The 27,713-nt window shown below is 39.1% G+C and overlaps 1 protein-coding gene across 4 annotated transcripts in view; it reads right to left on the bottom strand.

The window, feature by feature from the left end:
• Positions 1-27,713, bottom strand: part of LOC126194875 (putative nuclease HARBI1) — a 44,927-nt gene that overhangs the window by 9,101 nt on the left and 8,113 nt on the right. The window contains exon 2 of one of the 4 annotated variants that reach the window (XM_049933222.1): positions 15,994-16,140. The exons of 1 other annotated variant lie outside the window; for it this stretch is intronic. Coding sequence is in view for 2 of the 3 variants with exons in the window: in XM_049933224.1 (XP_049789181.1) it covers positions 24,858-24,860 (3 nt within the window). In the remaining variant the exon portion in view is untranslated. Of the gene's footprint in view, positions 1-15,993; positions 16,141-24,857; positions 25,029-27,713 lie in introns of those variants that run through there. 2 more of the 4 variants (XM_049933224.1, XM_049933221.1) reach the window with 2 other exon arrangements.

Here is a 27,713-nt window from a genome sequence, read left to right as displayed (position 1 = left end):
TATTACATATTCTATGGATCGTCAAGCTTCTGCTGCAGCTACAATTCACCATGGCTGCTCAAGGAGGCAGAGTCACTAGGGAAGACGCTGAACCTCGGAGACAGATTGTTCACTGTGCTAAAGCATAGATAACACATCAGTGCTGTGGATAACAACATGACTTGCAGTGTTAGATCTCAGTCAAACACAACACATGCCGAACCACTCCGAAAGCTCATGACGGTGACGTCACTGCCCCTAGTCAGGACACCACCCTGCACAGCACATACACCACTGCTCTTGCAGATGGCAATGATGTTCCAATTGCCACCACTGTGTCAAAGTCCCCGAAATGTCGATATCGTGTCCTGTTTGGTAGCATCATACAACTACCAGCCTCTCTGCAGCTACTTAAACTGCAACAACGAGCCTCAATAGGCACAGCACCCCACGCCGACACATCAACCCACATATGTCAACAATGTGTGCAGCAAACATTCTATGCGTCACACCCACCACTGGATGGAAAACTGTTTTGGCTCAAAGTATATGTAAATATTTCCTCGTCAGTATTGGGGTTGTAAATCAATTTAGAACTGAAGGACACAAATGCAACACTATCAGGCACAAAATCCCTACAACTCCATGCCGCAAATTACTTGCTTTTCACCTTGCGCGGAACCACTAACTGTACCTTGGAACTAAGTTCAGATCAACAATTTCCATGGATTCCATACATTACCGATGTGAGTGAACCAGTAGTAGGCATCAACTTCCTATGGCACTGACGCCTTTGCCAGATTTAAAAAATGCAGTGCTAATACGTCATGATACCAGATGACTAATGCCATGGTTGTTTGCCTCACTGCCTCCTTGTCCATCAGAAACTACCTAGTGCCCTGCTGAGCATTAGTATGATGAGGACACACATTCTAACACACTAAAGGAGAGCTTTCAATGACGGAGTACCTAATGATGACACAGCAGCTTTATATGGACATCCGCAAAGCATTGGATACACTCCACACTGACAACTCAGAACTATACTCATGCACACACAATGTGTCTGCTGCATTCATGTGCATGAGCAATACAAGTCTTTCACTCACGCATCACACAGCCAAGGTTGGCACTACATTCACCATAACCACTTTGACTTACCATGTCTCACTGTCACTACATAAGTCAATGACTGCAAGCACACCACGTCAAACACAGATCAGTATGGCACACTCTGTCTTGTCTAGCAGCAAATCAAATGGGTGTACCATCCTCTCAGACAACCAGACACAAAAGAAAGTTAAACAATGCACCATCCCTAATGGTACACTGCATCGAATTCTCAAAACTCCTTCTCCACCATAAATCACATCGGCTGGCATTGACACAATTGTGGTCTGCAAGGTGGTGGTCAATGAACTATTACCATCAGGGATGGTCTGCCTTTGGACAGCTCATGGGCTTCCACAATAGAAACTGTACCAAAAACTGACAGTTCTGTGAGACACTGCCATGATTACACAGCTTCGAACAATACCCAGCTGTTAACCAATTCGTTATATTCAAGATCTAAAACACACATTAGCAGGCACCATTACTTTCAGCATCTTGATTGCATGAAAGCTTACCTCAAGATACTTATTAGTGCAGACAACATCTCTAAGACCACAATAATCAGACCATTTGGACTTTTTGCTTCCTATTCATGCCTTACAGACTAAAGAAAGCTGCTCAAACTTGGCAGCAGTTCACTGATGAAGTTCTCTTCAAATTTGACTGTTGTTAACATTTATCTTTATGATATAACAGTATTCTCCGCCATCCCACATGATCATGAATGGCATATGGAACCAATTCTCACTGCCCTATAAGATGCGGGCATGGTCATATATGAGGATACATCACAATTGTGGAAGGGCAAAGTGAGCTTTCTCTCGCACATACTAAATGTCGCAGTGATCAAACCCACCTCAGCTCATACTCATTAATGTCGCAGTGATCAAACCCACCTCAGCTCATACTCATTAATCACCGACGCAACATTATACAAATTATTCAAAAGAATCATTAATGTATTCTAATTCTAATGCAAGTATTGTTTTATAATAAACAATTGTGTGAGGCAATCCTATTGTAACAGATGTATTGATACTTGGAGCATTATCACTTCCTAGGCATCATAAATTTTTATCAGTGTCTCCTGTCACAGATGGCAGTGACAGAGACACACCCCCACCCCTCACTGAACTCTAACCGTGCCTAACACACAAGGAAGAAAAAGGCAAGAAGCATTTAAACTAGCTGAAGACTTCCTCCCAAAAGCTAACACTTTGGCCCATCCAGTACTCAATGCACAGCTGACTGCCACAACTGACACTAGTGATTCAGCCATTGGAGCTGTCTTACAAATATGTGGCAGGTGAAGCACAACTGCTTGGCTTCTCAAAGAAATCCACGGCCTTGCAGTAAAAATTGACCATGTGCGATTGTAAATTACTCACTGTCTACACAGAAGTCAGATGTTTTAAAGAAGATATTGAAGTAAGAAGACATATTATTACCTGTAAGGATCGCAAGCCACACGCAGACACCATATAGCACCCCTCAAAAGGCATTAGTCCTTGTTGCTTCAGTCATCTCGAACTCACTGCGCAATATATGACAGATGTCATCTACATGGTGCCTACAACACCGTTGTAGACTACCTCTCATAGATCCAAATTATTTCTCTGCAACCAGACTACAACAAAACTAGTAGAAGAGCAGATGCCATGAGCATTACAGACTTACTTAACACTGATTCCCCCAATCTCTGCATAAAGAAGACTGTAGCCAACACCAGTTTACAGGAAGAACAAACACTTGATGAAATCTTATATAGGTGCTTCACTTGCTGATATATCAAGTGTCCAACAGTAAAGAAAATTTAGGAATTCGACAGGCATAGGAAACTTTAAGGCTGACACTATCTTGTCAGTTCATGTAAGAAGAGTACAAATGATACCATGTCCCTGCTGGCACACTGTTGAACACTTAAGAGGATGTGTGCTGTCCAGGGCAGTAGCTAAGTCCTTGGTACAGCATTGGTTAAACATCTTCTGGTTGTTGGCTGCGACAGAACTGCTGTCTGGGGCTTGTGGGCCATCACAAATAGCCACCTCACAGATGGATACTTGTGGGCCTATTTTAGGCACATGACACGGCAAATGCATGAAGAAGTGAGGTTTGCAATTACTTCTATTGTTGCCATATACACCACCTGGTGGCCTGGCCAGAATGCTGTTGATGCCTTATACCCAGCCTGGCTGCAGATTTCTTGGATTGCAAAGCCCTATGTCGTCTGAACCGTACGGGTTGAACTTGCTGCAACCTGCATGATGTGTATGTTGTGCACATTGTCACTGCCACCTGTTGTCTAGGACACCATGGCATGTATGACCATGTATCAGTCCTCAGAGTAAAGGGCTTGTGGTACAGTGAACAAAACCCTCAAAGCTCCAATCATGTGCCAAGGACTGTGGATGGAAGCCTTGCCATGGGTGCTATTAGGCGTTTGAACGGCATTCAGGGAAGACCTACACAGATCACTAGTGAAAATCTTGTATGGAGAATCACTCGCACTCCCAGCAGAGTATATTCTACCAACCCAGTCCCTTGAACAAGCAGATTTTCCAGTATTGATCTAAGGATGGAGAGCCCCATCAATCGTAAGCAGATGCCACCGCCTATCCCACATACCAGTCCAAAAGTTTTCGTGCATAAGACACTGAGTAACAGTGAATTCATAATACTGCAGGACAATACGATTTGGCCAACTTTACAACCATCCTACTCAGGCCATATTAAAATGGGACACACACACACATCCAAAATTTTGCTTAACAGAAAAGCAATGACAGTCTCATAATGCCATCTAAAACCATTGCGGACTCTCTGCAAACACACCGTTGTATGTGACACAGACCCAAATGAAACGGACAATGATCCATGCGGATGTTTACTTCTCAACATGCAGACAGCCAGAGTGCAAATAGTGGAGCTCTTGGAATGAGAGGATATTTGGCAAATGGACTTATCTGCCTGCCCCCTCCCCCTTCCCAACTTAGATCCCACTGAGCATGTGTGAGATGCATTGAGGAGACATACTGCCACACATCTGCATGTACCAACAACCATCAGGCAGTTGTCAACTGTGCTGGAGTAGTAATAGAATGCCCTACCACAAGAACTCTTCATCAACCTTTCACGTCTCTCTGAAAAAAAAAACTATATCTGTTGCCGACTGCCCTTTCGTTAATTGTTGCTTTTATAAAAATTGTTTTTGCTCCTTCTGGTTTATTTAATTATTTTTAATTATTATTGGCGTAACAACGCATATATGGAAAGAGTGACGTGAAATTCTTTTAACAATGCTGTGCTTTTAATTGCTTTATCATCGTTACCTTTTTTAGCAAAATAAAATGATGGAAGTATTATTGTTCTGAATCTGGCCTACAATTTAAAGAACGATTTTTTAGTAACTGCAACTCATGCTAAGTATCAATATATCTTTCCTACTTCGTAATTATTCAAAGTTGAAATTAATGTCCTATGATCACTGATGTTACAGTTCGTACGATCGTTCACAAATACAAGTTTGCAGTGGATTTTATTTCTTACTAAAATGCTATTTCATACCACGGCTAGCCCAAGAACATGAGACTCTCATTAAAGAAAATTACGTATTCACTATAAAATTTAGCCAGATCAGAACGGAGCACAGCAAGTTTCCTATCAGATTCTTTAGGTACATAAAATTATTTGCACTGAAAATTATATCCTATCAGCAGCCCGCGTCAACCTGCAACACATCATAAAATCTGCTGATCTTCACTGCCAGCCTGGGAGCTAAAAGAAATAATATTATTTTTTACTATTATTTTACCGCTTCCTTGCGGTATACTCGACTATATTGTAAGTCGTTTAAATATGCCGCGGCAGCGGCTCTTCTTTCTCCACACAGCTCAGCTCCACAGATAATATTTTTATATGGCTGAAAAATATCTTAACAGGATGGGATAATAGGCAGGCACACTTTAACATTTAAGTAATACAAGTTTTCATTTAAACAACTCTATTTAAACATTTAAATATCTTAATAATTACAGACCTGTGTACATTCACGCGCAATGGCGTCCAATTCACAATCTCGACAAAAGAATGCTACCTTCGCGCTCTCTACGACAATAACAGGAGATCTTTCTCTCACAGCTTTCAGATTAAGAAGACAAAGACATTGCTTTACATCATGCCTTATATACAAATTCATTTGGTGATCTTTGTACAACATTTATCTTCTGTGTCGGTCTTATTACTCGCCGACACAGACGTTCTCAAAAATAAAAAATAAAGAAAATAATACATAATTTTACATAATGACACAATATGACACCTCTAATATTTTAATTATTACATAATATATTGTCTTTGTTTATTACAAGACGTTACACTGCCCCCTGGCAGCATTTGACTAACGATGAAAATGTTCGGCAATATGCTGCCACTAACGTCTGTCTTGTTTATGGTTTATTACTTTGGTTGGAACATTCACTTTACACTACTCAGTTCTTTTACACTGTAGGTTTAATTACACTTCGTATACTGTTCTTACACTTTGCGAGGTGACCGTCAACCTAGTCCCAGGGTCATTACATTTATTTGGCTCCCCCATTCGGGCTACGTGCGATCAGAAAACCTGGGAAAACTGCGCCGGAGCCATGGTCATCTCACGAAAAGTTTAGACTCTATTCAATGTCCACATATAACAAAGGCTATTTGTGATAGCATGCTACACTTTTAGTCTCTTTGTTATCAATATACTACTTGTATTCTGGATTGTTATGAAAGTCACTTATTACACATTTTTACAATAGTATAATGAACCGTCTTTGCACTTACTCGCGACAGTTGGTTTAAAATGTCTAGCATTCGTGCGAGTACCTTTCATTAACATGACGCAAACATATTAGATCGATACATCACTAAATCCATGAATATTGTGAGTTCGTGTTGGATAACAACAAAAAAAATGTTTATCACGTCATTGCGTGTCCATTAAACACCATTCATGTTAGCACATTATACATATAGTTAATAGTTCATTTGAATGACAACAATGTGGTATGGAGCTGGCGGCGCGAAGCAATTGTTGAGTAGCGTCGTCTGGAACGCCGCGTACCGACGGCCGCTGGGTTCGACGACCGGCTCTCAATAACAGTGAGGTCGTGCTAGCGTGGCGCCCAAGCAGTCGCGAACCGCGCTGAACCATTCGCTGTTGTCGGCGAGTGGCAGTGGTTTACCGCAACCGGCTGGATGGCGGCACGGCACTCGTCTCCGCTTCTCCGCATGGCTCCCCGTCGTGGCGCATGAAACAAACATTCCACAACGGTGTACTGTCTTTAAGGACACAGATTACTAGCTGTGGAAGAAGAGGCAATTTGTTAAAAGCGTTTATTGTTCAGTAAGCCGTCGCTTCACTGGTATGCACAGGATGTTTTGGCGTGATAACAGGTTTTTTGTGGCATCGTGACACTGGTATTCAGAGTTCGTCACACGCACATTGTACTACACGTTTTCACTCACTTCCACGGTTGATGCACTGCCAGAGCGTCTTTCAACACGCGAAAATGGTTCGTTACACTCATACTACATGTGTCCGTTGAGCGATGTTTGTGTAAATCGTCTCCGAACGGATCAATAACTACTGTTTTTATACACTGTCTATTGTTCGTTGAGCGCTGCACTAGGACAGTCTATCACTCAACACTAGATTTATCGACGTATATATTGGTGCAGATACAACAGTCATTTTCTGTCCCTACTACACACAATATTCCGTCCTGTCCTTAAGTGTTTATGCACAGTTTATTTTTTAACACCTTTTAACTGTTCCTTGCATAGTCACTCTGATTTACATAGCATTTATTTGTTTTCACTTTATCACAACATACTCTTCATATTGTTGCTAGGCGTATTTGGCCCTTTTGTAAATTTTTTTTTTTTTTTAACGGTGTGTGAATTTTTTTTTTTTTTTTTTTTTTTTATACATATTTTTTTTTTTTCTTAGTGTAGCTTGCCTGATTATCACCCATCTATCAAACAGATTTTACCATGTGCATGACAGCTTGACTCGGGCATATTGTTCAATAAATACTTCGTTCAGCAATAACATTATTTTTAATGATTTTTCCTATATGACTACAGTGTAGGTTCTGCATTGTCTGACTTAACTCGCGTATCGCGTAATGAATATTCAAGGTCGTGTACCAAGTACACAGGCTTCAATTGAAGCATTGCTACATACAGAACGGAGTTTCCACGGAACGGGCTCGTTTTTAATTAGGTTCTGCTCCAGTGTCGTTCTCAAATCACTACTGGCAGCCAACATCACATTACATCATTGTTGCATATTGCAAAGTCAATGTCTGGCTAGTAAAGACTCTCTCTCTCAGGGTTTCTTATCCTAATACAATTACAGCAATTCCCTTACTCTATAAGATTGCATCATTGATTGCACTTACACACTACACATAGAAAATGGTTCAAGAAATTAATCCTTTATACAACAAGAAAATTGTTCATTTTTTAATAAGCACATAATATCTTAATGACTAATTGTCTGTAAACAAAATCTGTCCTGTGTAAGCTATTGCTCACTTTCTGATTCCACTTCCTCCCAACTTCATTACACACAAATTTCTTTCTAAATACTAACACACTTATATTCTAAAACACAATTAAAATCTTTTTACACCTATTACTCTTTATATATTATGTGTCACTGAATAAATAACTTCACGTCTTTACGTGGATATAATCCTTTGATCTTCCCCGTATGGGGATGTGCTAACAAATAGCTACATTCATGTGGCACGCCTATTACTTTAAAGGGTCCTGAATATAGCAATTGCCACTTACTATTCTGTTTTAAGGTGGCTGAGGATTTAGGGTGGTTACGAATGAGTACTAGGTCTCCTACATTATATTTCTGTTCGTTTGTTACTCCTCGGTCGTACTTGCTTTTCCTCTTTGCTGCACAGTTGGTTAGTCTGTTCCATATCTTTTTCATCTTTTCTTCCCTTGTTTCTGCCTTAGCTGGCAATCTCGGCAACGGCGTGAGCCATTCATTCGGTGTCTCCTTAAATCCATTCAATATCTCTACCGGTGGATAGCCTGTACTTGAATGGGGTGTTAAATTGTGTATTTCTACAAATTTCGGTACTAGCTCTGGCCATTTAGTATGTCGGTTTCCTATGTAGATTCTAAGGAACTTATTCAATTCTTTGAATATTCTTTCAACTAGGCTTGCTTCTGGATGGAATCGGGATACCAGAATGTGCTGTATATTTTGTTCCCGTAAGTAATTTTTCCAAGTTCGACCCGTGAAATAAGATGCATTATCAGTTGTTATGGCTTCGGGTTTTCCCACTTTAGGCAAATATTCTTGACTGATCCGCCTGACCATGGTTTTGGCAGTAACTGATTTTATGCAATAAATTGCCAAGTGTTTGGAAAAAATATCGTACATGGCCAGTATATATTTCATACCTCCTCTGGCCATGGGATAGGGACCTGCCACATCTACCGATACTATTTGAAGTGGCCTGAGAGGAACTATAGGGTGTAGTTCAAACTTGGTGGATCTATTGTAATGTTTCGCTTTTTGACATATCACGCAAGTTCTAACTGTTGTCTGAATATGGTGTTTCATACGGGGAAAGTAGCAGTATCTCGCCATGATCTCTGCACACTTTCCAATCCCTGCATGGCCCCATGCCAAGTGCGTGTGCCATATCATAACTTTTACTGACTGGCTGGGTATACATACTGCCCAGCAGTCTTCTTTCGTGCTAATTTTATGATACAAAATATGGTTCACTATTTTAAAATCTTGCTCACCTCTATTGTTAACCCCCTCTTCAATATCATTAATAATTTTTCTCCACATCGGATCTGATCTTTGTAACTCGAACATGTTTTTACATATATATAAAAAATCTTTCATGTAAGTGCTGTCACGCACTAACAATACTTTATATTCCGCGGATTGCTCTAACATTTCTGCTAACTCCGGTAATCCTACCGGCAGTCGTGACAGAGCATCCGCTATTACGTTATCTTGGCCTTTAATGTACATGATCTTTATCCTATATTCTTGTAAGACAAGCATCCATCTCCTCAGTCTGGTATGGAACAGCTTGCATGACATTAAAAAACTTAACGCTTGGTGGTCACTATAGACTCTAATCTCCTTCCCTTGTAGATAATAATTGAACTTTTTGACAGCCCAGACTACTGCAAGTGCTTCGAGTTCAGTTGCCGAGTAGGCTCTCTCGCAGCTAGTTAACGTCCTACTGGCGAAGCCGATAACTTTTATTGTTGTTGGGTCGTTTCCTTCTTCCCACTGAAACAAGCACGCGCCCAAGCCATAAGAACATGAATCCGTCGCGAGACAAAAATCTTTGGACAGATCGGGGTGCTGCAAAATATTCGCATTCAGTAGGGCGGTTTTAATCGCTTCGAAGGCTTGTTGACATTTGTCATTCCAAACCCATTGCACATTTTTTCGTAATAGATTTAGTAGTGACGCGTCATTTAACAGCTGATTGGGCACGAACCTCCTGAAAAAAGACGTCAGCCCAAGGAACGCTTTCAATTGTCTCTTAGTGCAGGGGCTTGGAAATTGTCGGATCGCCTCTAATTTTTTTGTTGTCCGGACTGATACCGAGTGGTGTAATAAGATGGCCTAAAAATTTAATTTTGTTTCTGCCAAATTTTGACTTTTCGAGGTTTGCTGTCACCCCTGCTTGCCTAAATCTCTCTAGTACTCTGTGCAACAATTCCATGTGTTCGTCCCAAGTAGCAGTCGCGATTACCAAATCATCTACATATACCGTAATTTTTTCCAATAGGTCTGGACCCAGTACGGTGTCTAGTGCAGTAATAAACACTCCAGCACTCACATTCAATCCGAAGGGAAGCACCTTGAATTGGTAACTTCGCCCCCCGAATATGAAAGCTGTGTACTTCCTGGATTCCGTTGTAAGGGGAATTTGCCAATATGAACTTTTCAGATCGATCGAGGTCAAGTACTGCACTCCATGAAATTTTTGTATTTGCTCGTCTAAATTCTCTGGACGAGTCCGGACAGGTATAATAATTTTGTTAATGTCCCTAGCATCTAACACTAGCCTGATTTTTCCATTGGCTTTCGCCACTGCTACAAGAGGACTACTGTATGGAGAGAAGGAGGGCTCTATGATATCCCACTCTAACATCTTTCGAATTTCCTTAGCTACTAATTCCCTCCTCGACCAAGGGATGGAGTAGGTTGCGCGACAGTATGTATTATGGGGTATCACCTCTATGTGATAGTGGTACCCTTTGACTATTCCCGGACGGTCGGTAAATACCATAGTATATTCCGATAGCAGCTGCGTCAACTGTTGCTTTTGCGTATCATTTAAACCTTCCGATTCGTGCACTTTAGTCTGAAATGCCTCAACATTTGTTTCGAAATTTTGATCCTCTAAGTTCGGGTAATAGAGGTCTGTTGCATGTGAAAAATCATCGATGTGTAGTACCCAAGGGTTCCTACCTTTGATATCGATTCGATTACAGCACGGCACAAGTACCTCCTTCGATTTCATCATAGATAATTCAATCCTTCTACCCCTATTAATTATGCTTAGTTTCCCCACGGAGAGGTCGATCAATGCGTCCCTCTCACGGAGAAAATCTACTCCCAGAATGCAGGCCACCTTCAATCCTTTAACCACGAGGAACGAGCTCACTATGGCTTCGCCCTCCTTATAAATCTCCACCTGCACCTGGTACTTAACTGATTGGCTCTGTGCACTAATGGCTCCAGACACCTTACAATTATTAACCGGGAAGTCGGAATACTATGTCCCTTTCCCAGTGCTTTAAATAGCTCCATACTCATCACACTTACTGAGGCACCTGTGTCGATAATTATGTTTACTGCAACATCATTGATTCTAGCTTCAATAATAGCTTGCACATTTTCGTTATTATCCTTCTTACCTTCGTGCGATTCGTTCAGCAGATCTTTATCCATACTGACACCTTCGTTGTATCGCAGCATGCGTATCCCAGGTCTATTACTGTTATTACTCGAGTTGCTCTCACTCCATCCCTCGGCCGTCGATGGAGAGCATATCGAGGCCGATTCTAGTTTGTTGGATTAGTTACTTGGGAGGTACTTGGACGGCTATTGTCCGCGACCTCCACTATATGTACGTTCTGATTTGTAGGCCGCCACGGCTGCGCAATAGGCGCGTTTTGCGGTGGTGGTCTATTGTTGTCATACCGGTCACTAGCCTGTCGCTCTGGGCTTCTACACTGATTCTGTTGCCAATTTCGATTACTATCATTATAATTACTCTGCCACTGACCTCGCGCATTTTTCCAGCGGTTGGTCCCTGACATTCCGGATTCGTATCTGTCGTCAAATCGACGCTTTTTGTTATAATTTGGTTGTCCATACCCGTTTTGGCCTCTACCGTTACTACCATTTTGCGATTGTTCTTGTCGCTTGCTACCACCCCCACCATTTCTATGGTTGTGGTTCTGTGCACTACTGTTTCTGTCGTGATTACATCCCGACCCATTATTCCGCAAATGGTCGCACGCCGATTTTACATCTTCCTGTATCAAATCTATGGAATCTAGGACCGACAGGAAGTTTTCCATGTCGCTTTCTGGTACATGTATTAACTTCTCCTTGATCTGAATTGGTAAATGGGATTTGAGTAGTCTTATTATGTCTCTCGGTGATATAGGCTCGTCCCAGTAGCGTGTTTTGTTTATATATTTTTCAAAGTACCGCCTCAAATTCCCAAGACGGGGTGAGTACGGTTCGGGATTATATACCTCTTTTCTTAGTCGCTCTTGTATACACGGCGACCAATATTTCGATAAAAATGCCCTTTCAAACTGTTCGTATGTCTTGCAGCTGTCTGCTACTTCTGTAGCCCACAGTGCTGCGTCACCTTGAATGTACGACATTACGTATTGTATTTTCTGTGTTTCGTTCCATACACTGGGTAAGATATTTTTAAAGCTTTTTATAAATACCACTGGGTGTACTGATTTCCTTTCAGTAGTAAATGTTTGAAATTGTCTATTTTTAATTAAACTTTCTTCCACTAATATTTTTGAACTACATGGGTTCGCTGCTGGGACATATGCTGTGTGCTCCGAACCGGAGCTACAGCTCTTCGCATTATCGACTACAGATTCCCCATTGTTGTATCGCATATAAGTTTGTGCGTTGCCAAAACCATGGGCTGTTGGCGACAGAGGTTCCTGTTCCACTTGTTTCCTGCTTTGTGCTAAACCCTTCTCCAGATCGGATATCCGTTTGTTAACATTCACTTGCCACTGCGGAATATCCTCACTGAGTATTTGTTTAATGGTTTGCACATCGTTCTGTACCTGACTATTTACGGCGGTACTGAACGATTCTGAATCTCTATTTGCTATTGCTGCTTCTACTTTAGAATTAATATTCGTGTCAATCTCAGTCTCCTTCACTTCTAGCCATGAGTTAAATTCTGTTTCAATTTTATTTGCCTGTTCATTCCACTTCTGCTCTACAAGCTGTGTGGAATCTATTTCTAGCTTTTCTACTCTGTTGGCTAAGACACCTATTTCATCTACCATGTTAGTGTTTGCTACTTGCAGGTGGGTGACCTGTTCAGTCAGCTCCTGCACGGCCTTAGGTATCGACTCGTAATTCTTTTTCATATCTGCTATCTCTTTTTTCATATTTTCTAACGATTGCACAAGTTGCTGGTCCCGCTCGGCTTGCTGGCGATCTCGCTCGGCTTGCTGGGCAAGTAAATTTTCTGCTAGCTTACGATCTCGCTCAGCTTGCCGGCGATCTCGCTCAACTTGCTGTTGCGCAAATTTTGCCTGGTAATCTAGCACACGCTCTAATATAGTCTGAATTGAATACCCACCAGGCAGATTACCACTCTCTGGTTCCTGCTTTTCTGGTGGTGGTACAATTTCTTTATCTACATCAACTTGATGACTAGTGGGCGGTGGCACTACTTCCTGTGGCCCTGCCCCCACATTTTCGCCAGTTATATCTTCAAAGAGAGTACTAGTACTACTTGAGGCACCCTGTTCCACATTTCCTTCACTAGCTAATTGTTGTTCTTCAGTATCCATATTGCTTGGACGTTGACTACGCAACTTAACCATATTCCTAAATTGCTTACTAAAACACAAAATCTAACAGTTTTTCCCCTTGCACACAAAATACATCACTTTATATACACTACACTGCACACTAAAAATTACTACCTACATCAACTTTGTCCTGTCACAAATACTAACATCAAACTACGTACAGTATGCACACCACTAGCGATATGAGATTACTTCACTGGAGCTCAACTTCTACAAACAGGACAACTACACTGTAGTCTTACCTTTAGTTTCTATTATCTCGGGGTCCGGCTGCCCCCGGATTACGTAGTCGTTAGAGCTTCTCAGTACAATCAGGATCGTCTTCTCAAACTCGCTTGCAGTAGTACGTTTTGTCATGTAAGAGTGTTTGAACATTCATTAATACATAGCATAGATCATGATATACATACATTTAACACTAAATACATATACATATACACCTACATAGCAATAGACACTGAAAGAAAATACATAAAATTTTATAATTGTGGCCACTGCAAATTCGGGCCCCGCGTTTTTTGGGTGCCAGTTTCACGTCTCTCTGAAAAAAAAAACTATATCTGTTGCCGACTGCCCTTTCGTTAATTGTTGCTTTTATAAAAATTGTTTTTGCTCCTTCTGGTTTATTTAATTATTTTTAATTATTATTGGCGTAACAACGCATATATGGAAAGAGTGACGTGAAATTCTTTTAACAATGCTGTGCTTTTAATTGCTTTATCATCGTTACCTTTTTTAGCAAAATAAAATGATGGAAGTATTATTGTTCTGAATCTGGCCTACAATTTAAAGAACGATTTTTTAGTAACTGCAACTCATGCTAAGTATCAATATATCTTTCCTACTTCGTAATTATTCAAAGTTGAAATTAATGTCCTATGATCACTGATGTTACAGTTCGTACGATCGTTCACAAATACAAGTTTGCAGTGGATTTTATTTCTTACTAAAATGCTATTTCATACCACGGCTAGCCCAAGAACATGAGACTCTCATTAAAGAAAATTACGTATTCACTATAAAATTTAGCCAGATCAGAACGGAGCACAGCAAGTTTCCTATCAGATTCTTTAGGTACATAAAATTATTTGCACTGAAAATTATATCCTATCAGCAGCCCGCGTCAACCTGCAACACATCATAAAATCTGCTGATCTTCACTGCCAGCCTGGGAGCTAAAAGAAATAATATTATTTTTTACTATTATTTTACCGCTTCCTTGCGGTATACTCGACTATATTGTAAGTCGTTTAAATATGCCGCGGCAGCGGCTCTTCTTTCTCCACACAGCTCAGCTCCACAGATAATATTTTTATATGGCTGAAAAATATCTTAACAGGATGGGATAATAGGCAGGCACACTTTAACATTTAAGTAATACAAGTTTTCATTTAAACAACTCTATTTAAACATTTAAATATCTTAATAATTACAGACCTGTGTACATTCACGCGCAATGGCGTCCAATTCACAATCTCGACAAAAGAATGCTACCTTCGCGCTCTCTACGACAATAACAGGAGATCTTTCTCTCACAGCTTTCAGATTAAGAAGACAAAGACATTGCTTTACATCATGCCTTATATACAAATTCATTTGGTGATCTTTGTACAACATTTATCTTCTGTGTCGGTCTTATTACTCGCCGACACAGACGTTCTCAAAAATAAAAAATAAAGAAAATAATACATAATTTTACATAATGACACAATATGACACCTCTAATATTTTAATTATTACATAATATATTGTCTTTGTTTATTACAAGACGTTACAAACCTTATGGCCAACATGCAAAGCAGGTTGCAAAGCATGCATTGCTGTCCATAGCAATGACACACACTATTAAGAACCATGCACCATCTTTTTGTAATGTGTATAGGACCATAATGAGTTGTAGTGACTTCAGTCTAATTATTGTTTTTGAATAAAAGTGTAAGCTCTCTTTGTCTCACTGCATATCTCTTTCAGCTACCTTCCATATTATACAGTAGCATTTCTTTCTATGTAGGGTGCTAGTTTCATCAAGCAATGTTACTTGACAGTGGCACATCATATGAGAGTTACTTTAAACCTCAACTTTTGCTTAGCAGTTTGGTTTCATATGCACATTAACATTGTTATAAGTGAAAACTTTCATATCTGCTTTCATATGCTTTCCTACAATGGCTCATTGCTGAAGAGATCACATCTATGCATTTTTTGCCTCATGACTGATTCTTGTGAATATGAGTAACTAGAGGAGGATATTATAGCTATTATAATATCTACAGAAGGAAAGCTCTTCCTTTTTTTATCAGTTTAGCCACACAGATAAAACTGGATATTCCTGCTATGGTTTACCCATTCTTAGATATGTGAAAGAGATCAGTATAGTTCCTAATTATTTTCTTAGTCTAGTTTGGAATAACTAATTTAGAACATATTAGGGTAAGGCTTCACAGTCATGATCTCATGCTCTGTGAGTAGGCAGTAAGTGCAGGCCCACGAGCACCAGTTACCCTCTACATCCCTCCATCAACTTATCATCATGGAAGAAGGGTGACCCTCGTAGGAACTTGAGAGGAGATACTGCATATTTTTCTGGATAATTCTGCAAGCAGAAATGTGTAAGTCACTGTAAATGAGATTTCACTGCTACAAATGGAACAAACAAACTAAAAATGCAATGCTGCCACATCATTTCATTATTAAGAAGATACTTATTTCTCATATTCTCAATCAGATATTATACATTTAATAACTTTCAATCACCTCTTGTACCCTAAATCTCCTTGTGCTTTTTCCCTTTTACAAGAGCATTCAGGGGTTCGCATTGTAGATGTTGCGTTGAAACCACCGTTAAGCAAATCTCTACTGAGTGTCATACACAGCACACTCTTCATCAATGGTGTTCAGCAGCTGCACAAACAGAGAAATTTACAAACATGTCTTATTGTTAAAAAATCCACATTACAAGTAAGTTTCTCCTTAGAAATGTCCAAGGTCTTTGATAATGCTCCAAGTATCAATACATCTGTTACAATAGGATTGCCTCACACAATTGTTTATTGTAAAACAATACTTGCATTAGAAATAGAATACATGTTAATGATTCTTTTGAATAACTTGTATACTGTTGCATCGGTGATTAATTATGCAAACGTGTTTTTAGAGTTTTTATAATTAATATTACATTTAATTTGACTAGAAAGCGAAATTAGTACTTTCTCGATAAACACATTTAGGTGACAAAATTCATGGCACGGTGAAATGCGCATATACAGATGGCGGTAGTACTGCAAACAGATGGTATAAAAGGCCAGTGCATTGGTGGAGCTGTCATCTGTGCTCAGGTGATTCACATGAAAAGTTTTCCAACATGATTATGGCCAACGATGGGAATTAACAAACATTGAACACACAATGATAGCAGGAGCTAGACACATAGAATATTCCATTTTGGAAATCGTTAGAGAATCCAATATTCCGAGATCCACAGTGTCAAGAGAGTGCCGAGAATACCAAATTTCAGGCATTACCCCTCACAATGGACGACACAGTGGCAGACCACCTTCACTTAACGACCAAAACAGAGAAGCAACGCTGGGTGAAATAACCACAGAAACTAATGTGGGGTGTACAAACATATCCGTTATGAAATGTGACAAAATTCTGGCATTAATGGACTATGGCAGAACACAGCCAACACTAGTGCCTTTGCTAACAGCATGACATTATCTGCAGCACCTCTCCTAGGCTCATGACCATATCAGTTGGATTCTATATGACTGGTAAGAGGTGATGGTAGGGTTCAAGTGTGGCACAGACCCACAAAGCCACGCACCCAGGTTGTCAATGAGGCACTGGATGCTCTGGTCCAACTGAACCGATCACTGACTGGAAATGGTTATGTTAAGCTGCTTTGAGACCATTTGCAGCCATTTATGGACTTTATGTTCCCAAACAATGACGGAATTTTTATGATGAAAATGCACCATGTCACCAGGCCACAATTGTTCACGACTTGTTTGAAGAATATTCTGGACAGTTTTAATGAATGATTTGGCCACCCAGATTGCTCGACATGAATCTCATCAAACAACTATGAGAAATACTTAAGAGGTCAGTTCATGCACAAAATGCTCCACCTGCAACACTTTCGCATTTATGGATGGCTGTAGATGCAGCATGGCTCAATATTTCTGCAGGGGATTTCCAACAACTTGTTAAGTCCATGCCACATTGAGTTGCTGCACTACACCAGGTAAAGGAGGTATACCATGACTTTGTCACCTCGCTGTATTTTAAAGTGAGTTAACTTAAAGATATGACTTTTCAGTGCTGTTCAATTAACTTAACAGTGTAAAAATATTAATAGAATTTTGGTGTTAACACTGATACAAATCAGTTCTGTTTTGAAGTTTTTAAATCACAATGCCAATTAAATCTTACTTATTTCAATAAATCCTCAATCCAGCAAATTTGCCACAAAGTGACTGTCTTCCAGATTCTCCATCATCTAAGCATTTTACTGAGATACAAATTCTTGAATAGGCAGTTACTTTTTTAACACAAGGTGTAGTAAATAATGATTCTCATGTATTTCAGTGTTGCTTCCATTATGTTGTAGTTCTGAATATTATTTGTGTGTTGTGGCCAATAACAGACTAGATTGAGAATAATTGTGCTTCAAACTGTCTCAATGTTTATTAGCATCATTTCACTGAGTATTTTCAATCATAGTAGTAATTTTGTCTTTGAAACAAACACTGCTAATTTGAAGAAAATAATTCAACTTATGTGTTACTAAGTAACAATAAGTATCATAGATGGCATTTAGGAGGTTGTTATTCCAATTACAAGAGTTATTCATTAAACTATAGTGTAAAATTATCAACTGAAATTTCTGATACTCAGCACCTTGAGATTTGATGCTCACCAACAGATCTGGTTACAAAATGAATTAACTGATACCATGTGTAAAATGTGCAGTTTAGGTTACAGCCTGAAAATAAGTTTCTCAAACTTGTATTGTTGTTCCCTATTCTTGAAAATAGTTGTTCACAAACACAGGTAAACGCAACATTGATATTACACCTGAAGTCATCTTATGTAATCAGAGATTGGTTGGTTGTTTGGGGAAGGAGACCAGACAGCGTGGTCATCGGTCTCATCGGATTAGGGAAGGAAGTCGGCCGTGCCCTTTCAGAGGAACCATCCCGGCATTTACCTGGAATGATTTAGGGAAATCACGGAAAACCTAAATCAGGATGGCCAGATGTGGGATTGAACCGTCATCCTTCCGAAAGCGAGTCCAGTGTCTAACCACTGTGCCACCTCGCTCGGTGTAATCAGAGAAATGGGTTCTGAGGGAAGTGCTTGTAGAAATCTAGAAAACTTTCTCCTGTAATTGAAGTTGTTAAATTCCCTTTTGCACTAAAGGACAGTTACTTCAAGATGCAGACCAAAGTGAATGTTATCAATGTTCAGTGAATATGGAGAGGAGTACAGATGAAAATCACTCTGTAGTGATGTCACATTGTTAAATCAGAACTGGAAATCTTCATTATGATAAAACAGAACAGATGGACAGCATTCAAAATCTGTTAATACCAGAGTCCTTCAATGAAGACAATTTTGGAAAATGAACTGCATTTGCTCCGTCCATCTGATTATTCCCAAAGTGACAATTTCATTTTGAATGCTTGTATACAGCCAATGAAATGTATTATCACCAGATCCTTAACCTGAAGTGTTAAGTCCTTTGAATGCTCCTTGTATAAGGAATCCAAGGTCACTTTCCCTTGAAGATTGTTTCAGTGCAGGAACACGTTACTAATTTCCATAAACGTATCTATAACACTACAAAAAAAGGAAAAAGAAAAGAAGAACAATTTTAACAAATAGCCCCCACCAAGCCAGTGAACTTACTGTAACAAGGTAAACTTCTTTGCTATATGTCAATATCTTCAGCGATTCGTTATAAATCATTTATGCCATATCACACCAAATGATGAAAATTAAGCATCTATTTTTTTGAAAATTTAAATGGGGAGCTGGCTTCCCACAGACTGTGAGATGATGTAAGCAACATTGAACATATTATTCTTGTTCTTTTTTCTTCTTTTCTTATGCAACACAAATGACAACACATACAGTTCACAATCTCCTTTGGTAGATATTCATCCACATTTGATAAGAGTTCATCAGAAACACCAATGCTGTTTTTTTTATGTGAATACAGTTGGACGCCCACATCATCTTCTTGATGAAAATCCTGGTAGTAATTCCATTGCTAACTGTAAACAGAACTTTAGCTGCTCTCCATTTCCTGTGACTGCTGCCTGCATAACAAACACATTCAAAAAGGCAGCACTGACTAGAAAATAAACAATTTTGTGCCACCATTTTATAGACAACTGTCCAACTTTATTCCATTCTCGCTTCTGATCAGAGAGATCCACACTGCCCATTATACTGTTGTACAAATTTGTGGCAATTGGACAAGCCATGCTGCACATGGAACCATCTCTTCCTTTTCCAGAAACGACTGTTACATCCTTAGGAGATTGCTGTAGACAGAACTATTACTGTTTTTCTGTCTTGCAAATCTACCACAATCATTGCATCTTTCATCTATGCCTTGAACTCATCTCTGAAAGTGCCGTTTTTTATCATATTTCTGGAAGAACTTTTCTGCTGACTCTGACAGTATATACAAAATATATTTCATTATCAAGAAGGCACTTTCATTAGGGAGTATGAAGTGAAACAGGTGTCAAATGTAACACCACATTTACTGTTTTTCAAAGTTGAATACAATTCAAGTAGAACCCTTTCAACAAGAGGAAAAGTGGTGTCATTGTCTTTCTCTTTTCCACAACCAACCTGGAACTTCAGTAGACAGCCTGTCTTAGCATTATCCCCGTATTCTCTTTTTATATGCATCATGGCCATTCATTGTTTTACGCTCTATCTCCTTTGAAAGGAATCATACCTTTGTCAACAGATAAGCTACCGAAATGACAATATCCCTCTAAGAAGCTACTATTTAGGGCACTAGCTTCACTTTATATATTTTATCATATCCAGGAGCAGCCTTCCCCACTGCCTTCAAATTATCATTGAAATGAAGGTTTTATGAAATTTTTTGGAAACACTTTTTGAGTCATCACTCTCAACAGTGATTCAACATGCAAAAGAGTATCTGAACCACAGTAATTTGATAAAATGGGGCAATTTGTATATGCCCATAATGACAAGCAATCCAATAAATACTTTCATTTCAGAGTCTGTTAGAAGTATTTCAACACCCAATCAAAAATTTGCCACTCATGAGATGTGTACAAGTTCATTTGTTCAACAATATTCTGAATGATATTTTCATTGCAGATATCAAGAAAACAATCATATGGATAATTCATTTTTGAAAGTGCTTTCTTTGTCAATGCTAAACTTTCTCTAATAGACTGTATGTCCAAATACTGAGGCAGTATTTCATCACAATAAGTTTCAGGGCTCTCATCATTATCACAGAGCTTGAGTTTTGGCGACTCTGTGGGATAATCTGCAGAGACTGAACAGAACTGCAGGGACTGAAACATTGTCTACTACTGAGAGCACTTTTTGAAAAATAGCAGGATAAAGTGGGGGTTGTTCAGTTTACTAGATTCCTCATCTGTTGAAACATTATCCGATTCAGTGTTGGAAAGTGACTCATCTTCAGGAGTAAGAAAAGATACTCTAGTATGTCTTTCTCTCTGGTAACGTAATTTGTAATGAAACATACCTGAACTAAGTGAATATGCTTAATAAAACCTCAATAAACAGGCATATTGTCTACAGTAAAAGTGGTCACCTTAGACTATGGGTGTAAATATTTCCACATAATTCCAACATACTTTTGATGTGTCAGACAGGAAAACAAAATTTTCTTGAATTTTCATGTGTTTCTCATTTTAATGTAGAGACGTGTGAATGTTGAATCCATTGGCCCTTGGAGGACACCGAAGTATGTGGGAAGGTACCTCCTCACTGCCGATGAAAGGACTAATTGGCAATGTCGAAGTCCAAGCTCTCATATATTATTAATTGTATTAACTACGCTCATTGTATTTCTGAAAGCGACAATCTTTGCACATACATTCTCCTGGTGAATCATGCACAGAGCACCTCTGACTTCTTGGATACTGGAAATTTTTCTCATTTTTCCTTTCAATTCTACTACCAGTCCTGATTTATTTACATCATTTACACAGAAAATAATAAATTCCATTATAAACCAGTATTTTGCATACTTTCTTCAGTGCTGCTAAGAAAGTTCTTCATTTTTACTACCAAGTTCAGCAGCTCTTCTCAATCTAAAGTTGATTGTTTTTTGCATCTTATACAAATGGCTAGCTGCTCTGTAACAAAATCTTCACAATCTGACTGTGAACATTGTCTGCCATTTCAAGTATGTAATACAGGATCATCATGCCGGATAACAGCACCTTTTGTAATTGATGATTACTCCTATTGCAAATTGGTGAAGAAATGGGGTATTACACTGCGTTGAGTAGCCATTGGTGCTTATGTAGCTCCGCTACCCAATTTCGCAGTTGTCACTTCTCCTGTGTTGTATCGATCACAGTTTGTGCATGCATTTCCCCTCTGTCCCCACCACATAACAACTGCTCTGCTTGGGAGAAGGAGACTGAGCAAGTGCAAGTGCTCACGCACAAAATCAGCAAGCTGTTAAACCCTGTAATGAGGCATCAGGAACATATAGCTATTTAGGGGATTTAATGGGTGATATTATGATGAAGTGAGCAGAATGGTTTATGCCATTTTTTCACAATTCCCAGAAAGATATACAAATTACTTAACTCTGATTTTGTCACTGCTATTCCCAATGCATTAGTAAGTTATGTAAGCCTGCAGGCATAATATGTTGTTATCACATGCTCAAAGTAAGAAAGTAAAAGATCGGAGTGATTACTCTTAACTACTACCTCCTTTAAAACACTGAAGATTTCACATAAATTTTGGGCTATGACGTTCTATATAGTACTCTCTGTAGAATGATAAAGTACTAATTTCCCAATTATTATGCTCATATGAGTCGTATGAGTTTCAGCTACTCTTCATGTGTCCACGTGTACCAGCCTGACAGCTACTCTGACCTGCCTATGGGATCTCGTCACATCACCAAGCCACAGCCACAGCTCATCGGAAGGCCAGTTAGACGAATGCTGCTGTTGTTATTTTCATGACCTTCACAAATTGCACATTGTGAATTTAACACCTTTAAATTTTTCTTTTTCTTTAATACTCCCTCCATTGGTTAAAAGCCTCAATCAAAGCAAAATCACCACACCACATGGACCTTTGTGGAGAGGGAGAAGTGTACAACATATAATTATTACTACAAATTGTAATACCCTCAATATTCTCAATCCTTCCCTCGGGGCCGGAGTAGGGAAGCAGGGGTCCCACATGCCACACTGCCAGTGCTGATGCTGTGGTGTCAGCATTGATGGTGCAGCACTTCCCAGGCAACTAAGAAGCTTTCCTCTCAATCAGGCACGGTGAGATTTAATTATAGCAAGTATCTGGAAGGCTATTTGTAAACTTGTGTTACTGGCTTTAGTGTGCAATGGACTGATCTTTGAGTGGCTGAAGTTTTCCATCATACTTCCCCATATGTAGGGACTCTGTATTCTGTTCTCCAATAAGCCCTTGACCATTCTGTACACTGCTTTGAGTTTTCACTTGAGTCAAGTATTTGTATTGCCAGTCAATTACATCAGTTTTCTCTAATGGAGTCTTTCTTTTACTTGCATTTTTTTTCCAAGCACACCTCATCTCACTTAGTGTCTTGTATACAACATCTTTCTGCCAAAGAAGCTTTTCTTCTACAGTATTTCACAGCAGTTTGCGTAATGTTGGCACTTTTTTAGATTCATATAAAAGTCAAACATTTTTTGATGAATTATTGATTTGTCACTTCTGTTTGTAACAACAGATTCTCTACGCAATTTCTACTGCTCTTAGATGGCAATTACAGTATTTCATTTGATTTATTTGGGTGTTCCTTTCTGAGGCAAGAATGACTTTAATATAAATTGTAGCCCTTTGATTGGGACAAACAATATTATCCACCAGTACTTTTATGCCATCTCTTTAATAAAAGTGTTAATTATGTCAGAGATGACCAAACCCATTTCCCTCTGCAGATTTGTTCTCCACCTACTGTGCACATTACTTGTGATGTAGTAAACTTATCCATCAGTTTGAAGTAAGTATCTCAAATATACAAATGGAAATGACTGATACTGGTAATTACTGTAACTAACAGAAGAAACATACATGACTGGAATTGACCTAAATCAACACACTTTGCATTATGTAGCCAGACAGAAAAAACAGAAGCAAATTCTTGCATTTCTGTATGGATTTTTCACTGTTCTTCCTGGAAAGGCCATTTCTCTTACCAACAACTCTGCTCACTCTTCACTTCACAGAAATGGTATGTACATCATTGAATATAAGTGCCTATATTAAAAATGCATCTGTAAAACTGTTGTGTCTGTATATCTCTGAACATGCTTATCTCCAAAACTTCTAGATGAATTTTCATTGAGTTTTTGTAGACAACCTGAGTATAATTTTGGGCTCCATACAGGCTTCATTTGATCAAAATCTGTGTTTAAAAACATGAATGTGTGTATGTATGTTCCACATCTCCTCTGAAACCACTTGACCGATTTCAATAAAACATGGTACATATATCACTCGCCATCTGGGAAGAATCGCTGTGGACGTGAGAAACACCTAACTATCAAAGAGGTGGGATGAAAAAGAATTGCACACCACAAAGTGTGAATACCCAAATTTTATTCATCCAATACTTCAGAACATGGGCATTTAGTGACTTGAAACGAACTTTAAATATAACTTCAAACCTTTACGAAACTTTTTCTCAAGACACCTCACTCCCCCAAAATGATGAAGGTAAACAGTTTACGATCTACTACATTTTCACATCAGATATGATGTTTTAATTTACTACTTCTTTACTACTAACTGTATTCACGACACATTTTGCAGACCGTGTTCACATATACCACTGAATTTACCAGCAAAATTATATCATCGTACAACATACAGTTCATGATATATGATGCCATTAACACTGAGATATGTGAAAAACTGCCACATCATGCATGGCATTTAAACCCGCTTAGCTGATTTCAATCAAATTTTGAAAGGAGATATCTTGAACCCTGAGGAAGAATGCAGTCTTCTTTGGAAACTTTGTAGTACAAGATACTTATTGATTTGAAGAATATTACTTCAGTTATGTAAAATATTTACTTCTGAACAGTATCATATTTGTGAAAATGACCTTACTGGTTGAGATGTGCTACAAGATATGATACAAACTAATGACTATAATGCTTGTACAATCTTCACTGTGTTTCATCCCTACTTCACACTACTTCAATAGCATGAATCATAGATGCACCCTCCTGCCCCTGATTCTCTGAATGCAAGAGAGGAAAGCAAGGAGCACATCACGAGCTATGCTTACCCAAACAGGTAGACATATGGGCAGCAGATGTTATTGCATGTGCAGTAATTTACTTACTCACCATGACTCAAAATAACATATCTACTAATATTTGAGCACAGCTGCGGGTAACAGCTAGTCATTAATAAATCTCAGAGACCACAGCTGGATATTTTCCTTTAACAAGCAATGACAGTGCAAACTCAAATGATTTTTACTATTTCTTCAAGAGATCCATTGCATTTTATTTATTTTTTAGCACAGAGACAACTAGTACCCTTCCTTACAGCCCTGCAACAGAAATTAGATGCATAGCAATGGCAAGGCCTTTCAAGGCACTGTAGCAATGTAGCAACTACATCAGGAGTTACAATGGCAAAATACAGGAGGATTATAATTGAAGTTCCAATTTCATAACACTGTAAAAAAGGAGTCACTGCTCAGGATGACATCAAATTTGAAGGGAGTATTATCAGACAAGGGAGAAACAGAATGGAAACAATAAAATTTTTTTTTTAAAAATATCCCACTAGATGGCTCTGTAAGTATCATAACGTAAACGAGCTTGGCTGCAAATCACAGATGAATTTAAATACAAAGACTATGGTGTGAGTTGCACTTTAAACCAAACATAGTACTGTAACAATATAGTTGCTTTTCACCATATAGCAGAGATGCTAAGTTGCAGATAGGCACAACTAAAAGACTCTCACAATTGTGAGAGTCCAATTGTGAGGGTCTTTTTGATGTGCCTATCTGTGACTCTGTATCTCCACTATATGGTGAGTCGCAACTTTCCTTCTCATAATATTTTTACATTCCATCTTGAATTTTCCATTGTATGATTAAACACACTACTGTGCAATATGCTAGGCTGTAAAGTTTTGGCAATCCATAGCTGTGACACTGTTCAGTAAGCTGATCCACCACAGCAAGGTCGTACACGTCAGATACAAAAATTCAGTCTACCAAGACCAGAAACCACATAAAAAGCAACAATAAAATTGGTTTTTATTTGTGATGAGACTGTCACAAGACATGCTCAATATGTTGACCACCATTTTCTACAGTTGAAATTGAGAAACAGCAAGTTCCACAACAGACTGGATTGTCCTGGTGGTTCTGTTCAGAATGTGTTGCGCAACACATGCTTTCAATTCAGCTAAGTTTGTAACTGGAGCAGTGAACACAGCATCTTTCAGATAACCTGACAGCCAGAAGTCACACAGATTACGTGATCTTGATGGCCAGGCTGTAGAGAAATTCTAGTCTTTCCAAAATGTCTCTGCAGCAGCTGCTTCACTGGCTGTGCAATGAGTGGAGTACCATCTTGCATAAAAATTATCCCACACACACATTCACACTGTTGAACGGTTGGAATGACAATGAGGCATGAAAGACTCTGATAGTGTTTATCAGTGACAGGGCAGGTAACCATACCTGCACAACACATCGCCTCAAAAAATAAGTGGCCCTAAGATAAACAATACCATCAACCCTCACCACATAGTTGCCTTTGCAGAATGAAGTGGTATCAGTTGATGTGCAAGCACATTTTCTATATCCCATATTCTGCAGTTCTATATATTGACATGTCCTTGGAGATGGAAATAGGCTCTGTCTGTCCACAGACTGTTTCACTATCCACTGCCATCCGAGCCAGAAATCCTAGTGCAAACATTTATCTTACTGGCAGGTCAGCAAAAAGCAACTCCTGAACATGGGTGATTTTGTACAGATAGCAATGCAGGGTGTTTTGTAGAATTTTATGCATCATACTCAAAGACATGTCCAAAGTTTGGGCAATTCCTCACGCACTGCATGTTTGCAAATCACCACCCGAGCCCTCCAGCAATGCTGTGGTCACACCCTCTATTGACATCAAATCAACTGCTTTCTTCCTTAGCCACAGTGCACCTCAAGACAACCTGTCTTAAAATTTCATCATCTTTTTCTCCACATCCTTGGCAGACATCAGACCAACGCCTTTTTTCATACCCTTAAGTGTCTGGAACTTCTGCTGAGCTACTGGCACACAGTCACTGTTCCCTTATAAGTGCTTTACCAACAGCACACGATCCTGCATTGAGACAGTCATGCCAAGAGTCTCAGATGTAAACTGAGGTACAGCCATGCACCTCCCATCTTATTTTGTATATCCTGGTGCTTATACTACCATCTAGTGGTATAACTTTCATCAAATTCCCCTCCCCTATAACACCCCCCCCCCTTTCTCTGACAATATTTCCTCCAAATTTGACGTGAATCTGGACAGCAGTTTATTTTTTACAGCATTTTGTACTTGGAATTTCTATTATAATCATCTTCTATATGCTAATAAAGAAGCCATAAGCAACTAGCTTATTGTTTGCAACTAAAAGACAATATTCAGCATTGTTTGATTTGTAATTATCAATATTAATTATTAACTAAAATCTGAAAATAAAGTACATAAGCGAGGTCTTGACTCTTACATAATTACTTGTGAAAGACCACCAGTAGGCATCTTACATCAACTGTGTGGCCCCAGAAGATACTACAATTGGAGCAAACTAGGGAAAAGATGGAATCTGCAAAATACACCGCTAGATATTAAGTAACCAGACGACATACATCTGTACGCAACACTGCCACAATATAATTGATATCACGTATGCTGAAAGTGTCTATATCACTTGTAAGCACAAAATCCTCATCATATGGAGAAATTAAATGTTTATAACCCTAAGAAGGTGGTACCTGAATTTCATTTGTGCTTGCTCTCGGTATTTTACTTTGCAGCACCTGCTAATACAGAGTAAATTTACAGAGAGTTTAGAACTTGAGTGGAAATTACTTTTGTTTATAAAGATTTGTATCATAAAATTTTTACTTTATTTTTCTACACGTGCTACAAGACCAGCCACTGGTTAAACTTAGGTGCATCCATTCTTGCTAT

This window comes from Schistocerca nitens, chromosome 7 (genome assembly GCF_023898315.1).
Source record: "Schistocerca nitens isolate TAMUIC-IGC-003100 chromosome 7, iqSchNite1.1, whole genome shotgun sequence".
Classification (NCBI taxonomy): domain Eukaryota; kingdom Metazoa; phylum Arthropoda; class Insecta; order Orthoptera; family Acrididae; genus Schistocerca; species Schistocerca nitens.
The sequence above is the reverse complement of the archived record's forward strand: the minus strand, read 5'-3'. Positions and strand labels throughout refer to the sequence as shown.